Source organism: Pongo pygmaeus, chromosome 21 (assembly GCF_028885625.2).
Source record: "Pongo pygmaeus isolate AG05252 chromosome 21, NHGRI_mPonPyg2-v2.0_pri, whole genome shotgun sequence".
Lineage (NCBI taxonomy): Eukaryota > Metazoa > Chordata > Mammalia > Primates > Hominidae > Pongo > Pongo pygmaeus.
This window is the reverse complement of record NC_072394.2, coordinates 15,913,983-15,929,077: the sequence shown is the minus strand read 5'-3', so window position 1 is coordinate 15,929,077 and position 15,095 is coordinate 15,913,983. Positions and strand designations below refer to the sequence as shown.

Sequence of the window (15,095 nt, the reverse complement as noted above, 5' to 3'; positions counted from 1 at the left end):
CAAAATACATTTAAAAAATAAAATTTAAAACTTCTGCTCTGTAAAAGACACTGTTCAAAGGAAAAGACAAACCATAGATTGGGAAAAAATATCTGCAAGACACACTATCCCCCTGATAAAGGACTGATATCCAAAATATAGAAAGAGCTATTAAAACTCAACAATAAGAAAACTAACAACTGAAATAAAAATGGGTGACAGATCTGAACAGACATCTCATCAAAAAAGATACACAGATGGCAAATAAGCATATGAAAAGATGTTCGACATCATATGTCATTAGAGAACTGCAAATTAAAACAATTGCATAACACTAAACACCTTTTAGAATGGCTAAAATTTTAAAATGACAATACCAAATGCTGACAAGATGTAGAACAAGAACTCTCATTCATTGCTAGTGATAACGCAAAATGGCACAGCCACTTTGGAAGACGACGGTTCAGCAGTTTCTTACAAAGGTAACCATAGACTTACCTATTTAGCCATAGAAAAGAATGAGATCCTGTCATTTACAACAACATAGATGGAACTGGAGGTCATTACGTTAAGTGATATAAGCCAGGCACAGAAAGACAAACTTTGCATGTTCTCATTTATTTGGGGAAGCTAAAAATTAAAACAATTGAACTCATGAAGACAGAGTAGAAAGATAGTTACCAGAGGCCGGGAAGTGTAGTGCAGTTCGGGGGCAGGGGGAAGTGGGGGTGGTTAATGGATACAAAAAGATAAGTTAGAAAGAACGAATAAGATCTAGTATTTGACGGCTGGGCGCGTTGGCTCACGCCTGTAATCCCAGCACTTTGGGAGGCCGAGGCGGGCAGATCATGAGGTCAGGAGATCGAGATTATCCTGGCTAACACGGTGAAACCCTGCCTCTACTAAAAATACAAAAAATTAGCCAGGCATGGTGGCGGGCGCCTGTAGTCCCAGCTACTCGGGAAGCTGAGGCAGGAGAAATGGCGTGAACCCAGGAGGGGGAGCTTGCAGTGAGCCGAGATCCCGCCACTGCACTCCAGCCTGGGCGACAGAGAGAGACTCTGTCTCAAAAAAAAAAAAAGATCTAGTATTTGGTATTTGATAGCACAAAAGGATGACTATAGTAAGTAATAATTTAATTGTACATTTAAAAATAACCAAAAGAGTATAACTGGATTGTTTATAACACAAAGAATAAATGCTTGAGGGGATGGATACCCCATTTACCATGAAGTGATTATTATACATTGCATGCTTGTATTAAAATATTTCATGTACCCTATAAATAGATACATATACCTACCATGTATCTACAAAAATTTAAAATTTAAAAACTAAATAACCCCATACCAAAAACAGACTTACACATGATCCAGCAATGACACGCCTTGGTATTTACCCAAATGAGTTGAAAACTTATGTCCACACAAAAACCTGCACAGAGATATTTATGGCAGCTTTATTCACAATTGGCAAAACCTGGAAGCCACCAAGATGTTCCTCAGTAGGTGAATGGATAAACTCTGGTACATCCAGACAATGGAGTATTATTCAGTGCTAAAAATAAATAAGCTATGAAGCCATAAAAAGACATGGAATAACCTTAAATATACATTCCTAAGTGAAAAAAGCCAACCTGATAATACTACTTGTTACATAATTCCCACTACTTGACATTCTGGAAAAGACAAGACACTAAAAAGATCAGTACTTGCAAGGGGTTCAGGTGGGGTTAAAGGAAGAGGGGTGAGTAGATGGAGCACAGGTCATTTTCAAGCACAGAAACTATTTTTTTGGGTTGGTTCCAAGTCTTTGCTGTTGTGAATAGTGCCACAACAAACATACATGTGCATGTGTCTTTATAGCAGCACGATTTATAATCCTTTGGGTATATACCCAGTAATGGGATGGCTGGGTCAAATGGTATTTCTAGTTCTAGATCCCTAGGAAGTTGCCACACTGACTTCCACAATGGTTGAACTAGTTTATAGTCCCATCAACAGTGTAAAAGTGTTCCTATTTCTCCACATCCTCTCCAGCACCTGTTGTTTCCTGACTTTTTAATGATCGCCATTCTAACTGGTGTGAGATGGCATCTCATTGTGGTTTTGATTTGCATTTCTCTGATGGCCAGTGATGATGAGCATTTTTTCATGTGTCTTTTGGCTGCATAAATGTCTTCTTTTGAGAAGTGTCTGTTCATATCCTTCGCCCACTTTTTGATGGGGTTGTGTTTTTTTCTTGTAAATTTGTTGGAGTTCATTGTAGATTCTGGATATTAGCCCTTTGTCAGATGAGTAGGTTGCGAAAATTTTCTCCCATTCTGTAGGTTGCCTGTTCACTCTGATGGTAGTTTCTTTTGCTGTGCAGAAGCTCTTTAGTTTAATCAGATCCCATTTGTCAATTTTGGCTTTTGTTGCCATTGCTTTTGGTGTTTTAGATATGAAGTCCTTGCCCATGCCTATGTCCTGAATGGTAATGCCTAGGTTTTCTTCTAGGGTTTTTATGGTTTTAGGTCTAACGTTTAAGTCCTTAATCCATCTTGAATTAATTTTTGTATAAGGTGTAAGGAAGGGATCCAGTTTCAGCTTTCTACATATGGCTAGCCAGTTTTCCCAGCACCATTTATTAAATAGGGAATCCTTTCCCCATTTCTTGTTTTTGTCAGGTTTGTCAAAGATCAGATGGTTGTAGATATGCGGCATTATTTCTGAGGGCTCTGTTCTGTTCCATTGGTCTATACCTCTTGTTTTGGTACCAGCACCATGCTGTTTTGGTTACTGTAGCCTTGTAGTATAGTTTGAAGTCAGGTAGCGTGATGCCTCCAGCTTTGTTCTTTTGGCTTAGGATTGACTTGGCGATGCGGGCTCTTTTTTGGTTCCATATGAACTTTAAAGTAGTTTTTTCCAATTCTGTGAAGAAAGTCATTGGTAGCTTGATGGGGATGGCATTGAATCTATAAATTACCTTGGGCAGTATGGCCATTTTCACGATATTGATTCTTCCTACCCATGAGCATGGAATGTTCTTCCATTTGTTTGTGTCCTCTTTTATTTCATTGAGCAGTGGTTTGTAGTTCTCCTTGAAGAGGTCCTTCACGTCCCTTGTAAGTTGGAACCAACCGAAATGTAACTTGGAACCAACCCAAATGTCCAACAATGATAGACTGGATTAAGAAAATGTGGCACATATACACCATGGAATACTATGCAGCCATAAAAAATGATGAGTTCATGTCCTTTGTAGGGACATGGATGAAGCTGGAAACCATCATTCTCAGCAAATTATCGCAAGGACAAAAAACACTGCATGTTCTCACTCATAGGTGGGAATTGAACAATGAGAACACATGGACACAGGAAGGGGAACATCACACACCGGGGCCTGTTGTGGGGTGGGGGAGGGGGGAGGGATAGCATTTGGAGATATACCTAATGTTAATGTTAATTAGTTACTGGGTGAAGCACACCAACATGGCACATGTATACATATGTAACTAAACTGCAAGTTGTGCACATGTACCCTAAAACTTAAAGTATAATAATAAAAAAAAGAAACTATTTTTTAATGATACTTTAAAGGTGGATACATATCATTATGCATTGATATATAAAACAAAGCAGGCCGGGCACAGTGGCTTACGTCTGTAATCCCAGCACTTTGAAGGCAGGCAAATCTCCTGAGGTTAGGAGTTCGAGAACAGCCTGGCCAACATGGTGAAACCCCATCTCTATTAAAAATACAAAATTAGTTGGATGTGCTGGCACATGCCTGTAATCCCAGCTACTTGGGAGACTGAGGCATGAGAATAGTTTGCACCCGGGAGGTGGAGGTTGCAGTGAGCCGAGATCGTGCCATTGTACTCCAGCCTGGGCGACAAGAGCAAAACTCCATCTCAAAAAAAAAAAAAAAGCGAAACAAACAAAAAACCTACTAGCATGAGAAACTGCTTGTTGGTTAATGTGGATAGGCACACCCACTTTTAGAGTCCCTAGCAGTCTATAATGTTCCACTACTGCTTACCTGAGTGTGAAAACGCACTTGCTCAGATGGTGAGGGTACAAGGGGAGGGGAAGCACAGGTTACCTTGGCTGCTGAATCACTCACTCAGCTACTTTGTTACCATGTGTTCCCACAAGGAACCCTGAACATGTCCAATTCAGCCTGTTCCCAGTCATTATGGGTAGACACTTCTATCCATGCAATCCTTGCTTCCAATGAGTTGTATTAATTTTCTTATTGCTGTATCACAAATTGCCACAAATTTATTATTTCATAGTTCCCATGAGACAGGAGTCTGGATCTGGGTTAGTGGGGTCATCTGCTCAAGGTCTCACCAGGCTGAAATTAAGGTGTCTGCTGGAGATGCAATCTCATCTAAGGCTCAGGGACTTCTTCCACGCTCACTGGTTATTGGCAGAATCAATTTCCTTGTGGCTGTAGGACTGAGGCCCTCAGCCCCTAGAGGCTGCATGCCATTTCCTGTCATGTGGTCTTTCCCATAAGATGACAGTTTGCTTCTTCAGGCAAACAGGAGAGTATCTTAGCTGCTTTAAATCTCTCTGGCTTCAGGCTGGGCGCGGTGGCTCACGCCTCTAATCCCAGCACTTTGGGAGGACAAGGTGGGCAAATCACTTGAGGTCAGCAGTTCAAGACCAGCCTGGCCAACATAGTGAAACTGGGTCTCTACTAAAAATACAAAAATTGGCCAGGTGCAGTGGCTCACGCCTGTAATCCCAACACTTTGGGAGGCCGAGGTAGGCAGATCACCTGAGGTAGGGAGTACAAGACCAGCCTGACCAACATGGAGACACCAAGTCTCTCCAAAAAAAAAAAAAAATACAAAATACAAAAATTAGCCAGGCATGGCAGCACATACCTGTAATCCCAGCTACTCATGAGGCTGAGGCAGGAGAATCGCTTGAACCCAGGAGGCGGAGGTTGCAGTGAGCCGAGGTTGTGCCATTGCACTCCAGCCTGGGCAACAAGAGCAAGACTCCATCTCAAAACAAAAAAACAAAAACAAAATTAGCCAGGCCTGATGGTGGGCACCTGTAATCCCAGCTATTTGTAAGGTTGAGGCAGAATAGCTTGAACCCAGGAGGAAAAGGTTGCAGTGAGCTGAGGTTGTGCCACTGGCTTCAGTAAGGGCCAGTCTCTTTTAAAGTCTCATCTGATTAGGTCAGGTCCACCTTGGATAATTTTCATTTGACTAGCTGAAGGGCAACTGATTTGGGACCTTCATTATATCTGCAAAATCTTTCATCTTTGTCACATGACAGCTTCATCACAGGAGTAAAATCCATCAGACTCCCAATCCTGCCCACTCTCAAGGCAAGGGGATTACACAGGGCACAGACAACAGGGAGCAGGAATCTCAGGGCCATCTACACTTCTGCCTACCACACGGATGATTAATCCTAATGAACTAATGCTGTCAGGTTAATCCTCCTAAATCAAGCCTCATCACACTGTCCTCCTAAAATAACCTTCAACAGCTCTACAAAGCATAGAGTGAACTCTAAATTCATTAACCTGATATTCCAGGCCTTTCTCAACCTCACCCTAGGTGACATTTTGAACCTTAACTCTAAAAGGCCCATCTCACCCATGGGGTCCTTTGCTCTGCCCCTCCCATGTCCTCTGTGTTCTCTGCTCCGCATTCCTTCTTGCATTTTCCTCCAGACCCTATTTGCTCTTTCCCTCCTCTTTCTCCTTCAAAGCCTAGAAAGACTTCAAGATGTTGCGCAGATTCTACATTCTGGATCATTTGCTCCTATGTGTCCTCCTTTGTCCCATTTATGCATCTTTGCTAATTAAATTCATTCAAGTGGTTTTTCTCCAGGCCCCCAACAGACCCTAAAGTCAACTGAAATATTGAACTGTTGAGGTTATAGTGCTAGCTCTATAAATATGATGCTATGCTATGGTCTCAGACCAATAATTAACCCTCAGAGCAAAGAAGAGCTCCAGTTAAACAATAAATTAAGAAAATGTGGGGCCTCAAACGCAGTGGTGATGTCAGCAAGTTAACTAGCATCATTTAAAACCACCTTCAACCTATTCCTGGAAAATATTTTTACCCAGAAAATCAGTAGGCTCAAATTTGATAATACAGACACAGAAACAACCACTGCTGACTGACATTTTCATTCTGGGGGCATTTTATTAAGAGAAATACTCAAAATTCCCCGCATGCCCATATTTTCCAATAAATACTGGAAAACTATACGCCAAAACTCCAAGGAGCTTGACTTTATGCCTCCAAGATCATTTTAAAAAAAAAAAAAGTCATTCGAATGGAGACAGAATGAACATTCTTGACTCTTAGAGAAATGTTTAGTAGGAATTCCATACACATACTCAATTTTTTTCACCTCAGAAAAAGACTGAGTCCTGGGTAAGTATATTAGTCCCCTTGTTAGCCTACCAAAGTACTAACTTGTCCACCATGCCATAAAAATAAGCCCACAAACACAAAACTAGAGATAGATAACATTCTACCTCCAGTAATAAAGTTCCTGATGATGTAATATGTATTACCTGTGCCTCTTTGATGAGAGAAGTATTATTACTAGAAAAATGCATTTGCCTTGCCTCTCTAATAAATCAAATTTCCCAATGACAGGAACCATGTTGGTTCTTCCATCCATAGTGTAAGAACTTTGCACTTGGATATACTCTTAATAAATATTTCCTGAACATCAGTTTGGATACAATCTATACATTAAAGCCTATTAATAAACTTTTCACCATAAGTAGACAATGAATGCTAAGAGGCAATATATTAAAAGGTACAATGGTGTTCTAAAGAGAACATATGCCGTACAAAAAGGCCCACTTGGCTTTTCACTGCTGCCAGCTTTGTGGAAATGAAAGGGTGACCAGCATTACGGTGTAACAGAAAATTCTGGGGGTGAGGCAGTGGTGTGACATTCAGGCAGACAGGCTGTGGGGTGTTCTGCCCCAGCAGATCCAGTAGACCTATGTGACACCACTCTGCTCCGCCCTTCGTTTCCTCATTTGTAAAAGGTGAGATCTACCTTAGGTTGTTTACTTAGGTTCCTTCTACCCCCAAAAGAGATTTGATGTTATTAATGCCATTTTTCAGCACAAAATCACTTTTCAACAGTTAACAAGTTTTCTACACAGTAGATACACAAGAACTTTCTACAAAGTTTTCTTCCAGCATCTCCAATCAGTAGCACAAAAACATATACAAATTTTTATCAGTCGGATAATATAAGTTCTCAAAATGTATAACGCTGATGTTCCCATTTAACATTAGAGATTCCAATGTTTCCTATTTAGATTCAGAAAAGGAAATCTGGCTTATATATACAATTAGAAGAACTTATTAACTCATGTTTAATCAGATGACAAAAATGATACTATGGCAAGGAATAAAAGGATTAAGCAAATTAATTAGACATAAAGTTCTCAGACTCTAATGCTGCATTCCTAGTAAGTTTAACTGTCACCTTCTGTGGTACCAAAACTTCAAAACAGATTTATTTTCTGAAAGGCTGGAGAATAGGGGGTTGGGGAATGACTTATAAGTTAACCAGGGATTATGTGTATATAATTATAAGCTGTAATCACCATGATTCAATGATATTCAAACTTTTAAAGTTTTTTTGTTAAAGAAAGAAGGGAGGAAGGAAAGAAAGAAGAAAGAAGGACAGAAAGAAAATTAGGTCTTGCCTAAAAGATTACTTATGAGACTTAAGGAATTTACACTTTCATGGCTGAGTACTCAATAATACATTCCCAGTGGAATGGTCTCTAGAAATGTCTACAATTAAAAACAGAACAGTAGAAAAAAAAATTGAATGGCTTACTCTCTTGTCGGTGCGTTAGTGGAGGATTCCTTTTCTGAATCAGGAGAGCTTAGGGTTCGCAAAATACAATTTTTTTCAGTGGATAGGGCAACTCTTTCTTGCTCAGCATGGATTAATTTTAAGGCCTCTATTCCATCTTCTCCCTCCATCTTGCCACCTGGATTTGGCTGTGGTTCTGGGCTCTCTAAAATCAGATCATCTTCACTTATTGAAATGGTGAGGTCACTGCTGGTGCTCCAACTTTCCTCCTCCTTCTCTTCCTGCATTTTTCTGAAGGGCTTTTGTGACTTTAGGTCCCCGTGAGCAAGATGATCTGCAAGTGGGGACATGAACTGATTACCAATCACTGACTTCAGGGGGAAGCAAGGTAACACACAGCAGAATTACTCATCAGTTAAAAACATGGAGAAGCAACCCACACACAATTCATTACGGAACTTAAAAGCTTAAACATGTTTTCAAATGTTTAAAAAAATCACAGTAGGTTTAAAAATCAGCAAATTCACTTGCACGTACATATTTAAGAGTTCATTAGAAGGGAATTTGTTGGCAAAGATACTATTTCATGACAAAGAGAGACAATTGGAGAGTATATTTTGTCCTTACATAAGATCACTACCACCCAGAAAAATCAGCAACCAAACTCAGCCTCTCATCCCACCTGAAACACCTTCCCAAGGAGAATGCTTCTCTTGAGACCACTTATTTTCAGATTCACAGTATTCTGAAACTGATATCGGAGAGACTGGCGGGCTGGCTCTTTTTTCCTCAACTTCAATATGTTCCCGTGTCAGTATTTCTCCCTCTGATCCCTCGGATCTGCTGGAACTGTCACACTTTAAATCAGTGGTTCTGTTCTCTGGACTTAATCTTTCCTGTAACGGGGAATTGAGTTCAGACTTTTTGCCTTCAGATAAATTACTCTTGCCATGACGTGTGTTACTTCCTATCTCCAAGCAATGAGTTTGTTCCTCCTCAGACAATACACTGGCTGTGACTGGCGTTTTCTCACCAATCTGAAGAGATGCCTTTCCATCTATGTTGTCAGACTTATTTAAGCACTCTGTGTCATTACTAGTTTGTACTACACAGCTGTCTGTCACATTACTGCTCTGGGCTGTCTGTCGGTGTGAATGTGGGTCAGGAATTGAAAAGTTCTTTGTGGGTTGGGGAGATTTGTGCTCTGTACTGAAATCTCCCATGCTTGAGACGGTTGACATTTGGCGGCCCATAAAGATTGTTGCTGGTTGATACAATCCTCTTGACATGGCTGTTCCTGAGTTAATTCCCTCCTGCACTGCAACCTGCAACACCAAAAGAGATGTGAGTTAAACATACTGTGTATAAACAACTAGGTGGGGTTTTTTTTTTCAGAAATGAAAGGAGGTCAAACAAAGCATGATTATTGAAATCAGCACCTACCATGTTTTATTAAACTCATGGCTTCCTACATAATGAATGAGGAAAAAGCAGTAAAGTCCATAGGATTTAATTTTAATAACAATGATAGTTCACAAAACAAATATAGTAAAGAAAGTAAGCCGGGTGTGGTGGCTCACGCCTGTAATCCCAGCACTTTGGGAGGCCAAGGTGGGCAGATCACCTGAGGTCAGGAGTTCGAGACCAGCTTGGCTGACACGGTGAAACCCCGTCTCTGCTAAAAATACAAAAATTAGCCGGGCACAGTGGCAGGTGCCTGTGATCCTAGCTATTCAGGAAGCTGAGGCAGGAGAATCACTTGAACCCAGGCAGCAGAAGTTGCAGTGAGCCGAGATCATGCCACTGCACTCCAGCCTGGAGACTCCATCTCAAAAAAAACAAAGTATAGAATACATGTTTTTGAAAAAAGAAATACATGCTTTGAAAAGACATCATCAGGAAAGTGAAAATATAACCCACACAGTGGGAGAAAATATTATAAATTACGTATCTGATAAGGGTCTAGTATCCAAAATACATAAAGAAGTCATATAACTACATAATAAAAAGACAAACAGACCTTAAAAGTGGGAAAAGGATTTGGATAGACATTTCTCCAAAGAAGATATATGAATGGCCAATAAACACATAAAATGATGCTTAATATCATTATTCATTAGGGAAACATAATTCAAAAGCACAATAAGATATCACTTTGCCCACTATTATGGCTGTCTTGGTCTGTTCAGGCTGCTATAACAATACCATAAACTAAACAGTGCATAAATAACAGAAATTTGTTTCTGATAGTTCTGGAGGCTGGGAAGTCCAAGATCCAGGCAGGCGCCAGCAGACTCTGGGTCTGGTAAGGAACTGCTTTCTCTCAGACAGCATCTTTCTGCTGTGTGCTCACAGGGTGGAAGGGGCAGGCAAATTTCCACGGGCCTCTTTTATAAAGAAACTAATCCCGCCCATGAAGGCTCTGCCCCCTTGATTTAATCACTTCCCAAAGTCTTCACCTTCAAAAACCATCACCTTGGGGATTAGAATTTCAATATATGAATTTTGGGGGGGACACAAATATTCAGCCCATTATCAATGGCTATACTAAGAATGATAGGTGTTTTAATTTAGGATCTTTAAGATGGAGAGTACCCCTCCAATAATTAGGAGAAAGATGAGATGGAAATAAAGACATTATCACTTACAGGTTCTGGGGAGTACATGGCACACCTCGAGGCCACACACACAAATGTCAGGGAGTGCAGGCAGAGAGAAAGAGAAAAGGGACCCGTGTCCTCACATGGTAGAAGCAGGGGTTGAGGGGAAGGACACATGAGCCAACGTCTTTACTGAGTCCCAGATGTTATCCAAACAGGTTTCCCACAGGCAGCCCGGGGAGTTTTAACTGGTGAGTTTAAAGCAAGCAGGCATGAGTTCTGGGAGGTTACCCAGTGACTGAGAGGTGGTCACGGTGGCATATGGTCCATGGGGGATGCGAAGGTCAGAAGGACCTGTCAAGCAGGCTGCATCCAGCTGTCCCATAGGGAAGTGGTCACCAGAGAGCAGCTGTGTAAGGCAGGTTATCTGGACCAACCACACTGAGGAACTGTGGAGGAGGGTGGAACTGCCAGCTGTGTCAGGGGTGACTGAGTCCTGCTTCTGGTATGAGAAGGTTCAACTTAGATTTAAAATGGATGCTGAGGTAACGTAAAATTATAAGAATTCACTGCAACAGGCAATAACAGGTGTTGTCCAGGATGTGGAGAAATTAGAATCATACACTGCTGATGGGAATATAAAACGGTGCACCCACTTTAGAAGAGTTTGGCAGCTCCTGAAAAAGTTAAACAGAGTTACCATCTGACCAGCAATTCCATATCCAGGCAGAGGTATGGAGAGTGTAAACATATGACTACACAAAATCTTGTAAAAGGATGTGCACAGCAACATTATTTATGATAGTCAAAAGTGGAGATAACGCCAACGGCCAACATTAGATGGCTAGATAAAATGTAATACATTCATACAAGAGAATAATTTTCAGCCATGAAAAGAAATGAATTACTGATACCTGTTACATCATGGATGAACTTCGAAAATATCATGCTAAATGAGAAGCCAGTCACAAAAGACCATATAGTGTAAGATTTCATTTATAGAAAATGTTCAGAATAGGCACATTTTTAGAGACAGGAAGTAGTTAACTGTCTGCCCCAGGCTGGGGACTGAAGGGCTGGGATGGGTGGTGGGGAGTAGAAAGAATCGGGGGAGGTAAAGAGTGGTTCCTAACAGGTATGGGGTTTCTTTTTCAGGAATGAAAGTATGCTCACATTGATTGTGATTATGGCTGTGCAACTCTGAATATAATAAAAACTATAAAGCTGTCACAAAAAAAGAAAATGAACAAATGAATAAAAAATCCTTAGAAAAGAAATTAAGTTGTGCAGCTAATCTGAGATTAGGAAGAGTTCCCGGCCCTGAGGCTGAGGTGGGAGGATTGCTTGAGCCCAGGAACTTGAGACCAGCCTTGGCAACATAGTGACACTCCAACTCTACAAAATAAAAAATTTAAAAAAATTTTTTTAATTAAAAAATATTTGGGCACCTGTAATCCCAGCTACTCAGGGGGCTGAGGCAGGAGAATCGCTTGAACCCGGGAGGCAGAGGTTGCAGTGAGCCGAGATCTTGCCACTGCACTCCAGCCTGGGTGACAAGAGCAAAACTCCATATAAAAAAAAAAATAATTATTATTTTATACATATATGTATTTTATTAGCTGGGCATGGTGGCACACACCTGTGGTCCCAGCTACTTGGAGACTGAGGCAGGAGAACTGCTTGGGCCCAGGAAGTCAAAGCTGCAGTGAGCTATGATCACACCACTGCACTCCAGCCTGGGCTATAGAGTGAGGCCCTGTCTCAAAAAAAAATTAGGAAAAGTACATCTCTCCCATCTCTCCCCATAGAGGGAGGAGAAGCAGGAAGAGCCAGCAGGATAGAAAAGTATAGAGGAAAAAGGAAGTTCTACCTCCATGATCCTTTAGTCCTCTAGCTGTTCTCCCCAGAGAAAGCAACTCTAAGTTTCTTGCAGAAAGGACCTGGATACACTAGCAGGTATGTGCGTAAAGGGTGACATACTTTGCATTATATAATTATAGTTTTTATTATATTCAATTTTAACAGCTGCATATTATCCTATTCTATAGATGTACCATAATTTATGTAAACAGTCTGCTATTGAAGGACATTGGTTTGTTTCCCACCATCTTCCACTCCAAATCATGCTGCAGTGATTATTCCTGAGTGTATGTCTCTCTGCACACAGGCGAGTATATCAGTAGGATACTTTTCTAGAACTGAAATTGCTGGGTCAAGCCTGCCTTATAGAATACTGTCATTTCACCATCCAAAGAGGCCATTATGTCATTTTAAAGAATTTTCCATTATACCATATGGTTTAAATAGCAAAAATGATATTAATCAACATTCTGACTCACCAATATGAATAGTATTCATAATATACTGTGTCTTCTATTCCTTTTGTAATAAAAAAGCTGATATATATTATACTGATACAATAACAAAGACAAATTTTAAAACAGGAAAAATTACCTATTACCACTACTGTAATCTAACAACTACTTTCATTTTTCCTGTTATAAAAAAACTAGTTGTGTAAATAGATGGCTCTGAGGGATGGGCTACTATGGAGACTTTAGCAGGGCTAAAAGGGCTGAGGCCTCAGAGTGGCTGTGCAATAGCAGTTACTTGGTGGAGACATGAAGCAAATCAGTGATCAGACTCAGAAGTCTGAGAAGCCTTTAATTTTTCATTTTCAAGACCAGTTTATGAAGTGTTAATGCACCAACACCAGAGCAATGACTAACCCAGTACAGGGAGGACACGGAAGGCCTAAGCACCTTCCTCTTTTGACCCGCTAAAGGCCAAGCCAAAGCACAAAAGAAGGCACATTTCAGATACGAGAAAGACACCTGAGGAGGGCCAAAGGAAGTGCCCCTGAGTTACTGCTCTCAACTAGTAATTCTCAAATGTCTCCAACCCCCTAAGAGAGGCAAAACTGAACAACAAATCCAGAGCGAAGAACTGGAAACAACAATCAGATTGCTTATCTGCACAGTCAGGAAAAGTAGCAGGGAACCATGATGTACTTATAGTAAATGCTTCAGAACTACAGAAAGTGAAAATAAGGACCCAATTCAAGAGACAACACTGTTAGCAGAGGTTTATTTCCCAAAAAGAGGAGCATTTACCACTCTCTGTGACAGCAAGTAGTTATTAACTATTTTGCAATTTTGCCAAGCATTGCCAGACTTCCTGGAATACTGAACTCTGGGTCCTCAACAAACTCTAGTAATATACTAATTAATAAGTACATGGCATGTTAGTGGCCTGTAACAAATTAGCAGTTATAAAAAAGTGGCCCTTAATTATGTGTAAAAATAAGTCTGTGGACGACGCATCATTCATCCAAGGGCCCAAAAAAGGCAACATGTACTTGAGGATTTGCTTCAACTCAATAGGAAGGTTGTCTTCCCGCACTATTTCTAGTTGTTGCCAGAATTATTTATAGGGAGCAGTAACTTTTTATTTTGACATAATTTAAACAATTTTTTTTTATTTATAGAGATGTGGTCTATGTTGCTCACGGTGAACTCGAACTCCTGGACTCAAGTGACCCTCCTGCCTCAGCCTCCCAAGTAGCTGGGACTACAGGTGTGCATAAGCATGCGTGGCTTTATTTTGATATAATTTTACATTTACAGAAACATTGCAAAAATAATACAAAACATTCCCCTAACAGTGTTTAGCCAGATTTACCAAATGTTTACATTTTATCCCATTTATCATTTTCTCTCCCTCTACATATATGTGTTTGTCTCTGTATGTGTGTATACTTAAATATAAGCATATGATTTTTTTCTGAACCATTTGAGGGTAAGTTGGGACACCCTGCCTATCTACCACTAAGCACTTCAGTGAGCATTTCCAAAAGCACAGGGACACGCTCGTTCTTGAGCAAAGTTCATGATCAGAATCAGAAAATTTAACATTGATATAATCTTGTTTTCTATTCCACAACCCATAATCCAATTTTGTCAATTGGGCCAATAATAAGCCAGTAACAAAGTCATTTATTATTATTATCACCAAGTATTATATACTATACATAATTGTTTCTGCTATACTTTCATACAACTGGCAGCACAGTAGGTTTGTTGAACCAGCATCACCACAAACATGTCAGAAATGCATTACACTACAATGTTAAGTCATTAGGCAACAGGAATTTTTTCAGCTCCATTATAACCCTATGTCTAAGACTGATAACAATGTAATATCATTCTATAAACATTATATTGAATTTTTAAAAATTAAAATTATAACAATCCTGAATTGAGTCCTGGAACAACAAAAAAAGAAGACATTAATGGAAAAACTGGCAATATCTGAATCAGTTCAGTTAACAGTAATGTATCTGTGTTAGTTTCCTAGATTTGCCAAGTGTGGCATGGTAATGTAAGATGGTAACAATGGTGGAAACTAGGTGAGAGATCCAAGGGAACACTTTGTACTATCTCTGCAACTTTTCTGCAAATCCAAAATTATTGTAAAATAAAGATGATTTTTAAAAATTATAACCCCCCAGTACTGAGGAAGGTTAGGTGAAATAGAAGCTGTCACACCTTTGGTGGCTGAATACATGGGCAGAATCCTCGTAGGAAAGAATCTGGCATCAGAAGTCCTAACCATACTTGTTGCTTTGATTCAGTAATTCTATATGGAAATCCATCATAATAAGGAAATAAAGCTAATAGAAAAAAACAGCTATGTG

General features: G+C 40.1%; 1 protein-coding gene across 7 annotated transcripts in view; it reads right to left on the bottom strand.

The window, feature by feature from the left end:
• Positions 1–15,095, bottom strand: part of KIZ (kizuna centrosomal protein) — a 120,715-nt gene that overhangs the window by 74,823 nt on the left and 30,797 nt on the right. For all 7 annotated transcript variants that reach the window (XM_054466968.2, XM_054466972.2, XM_054466971.2 and 4 more), the window contains 2 exons: positions 8,482–9,124; positions 7,821–8,133 (listed from right to left, as the gene is read on the bottom strand). In XM_054466968.2, the coding sequence (XP_054322943.1) occupies positions 7,821–8,133; positions 8,482–9,124 (956 nt within the window). The remainder of the gene's footprint in view (positions 1–7,820; positions 8,134–8,481; positions 9,125–15,095) is intronic.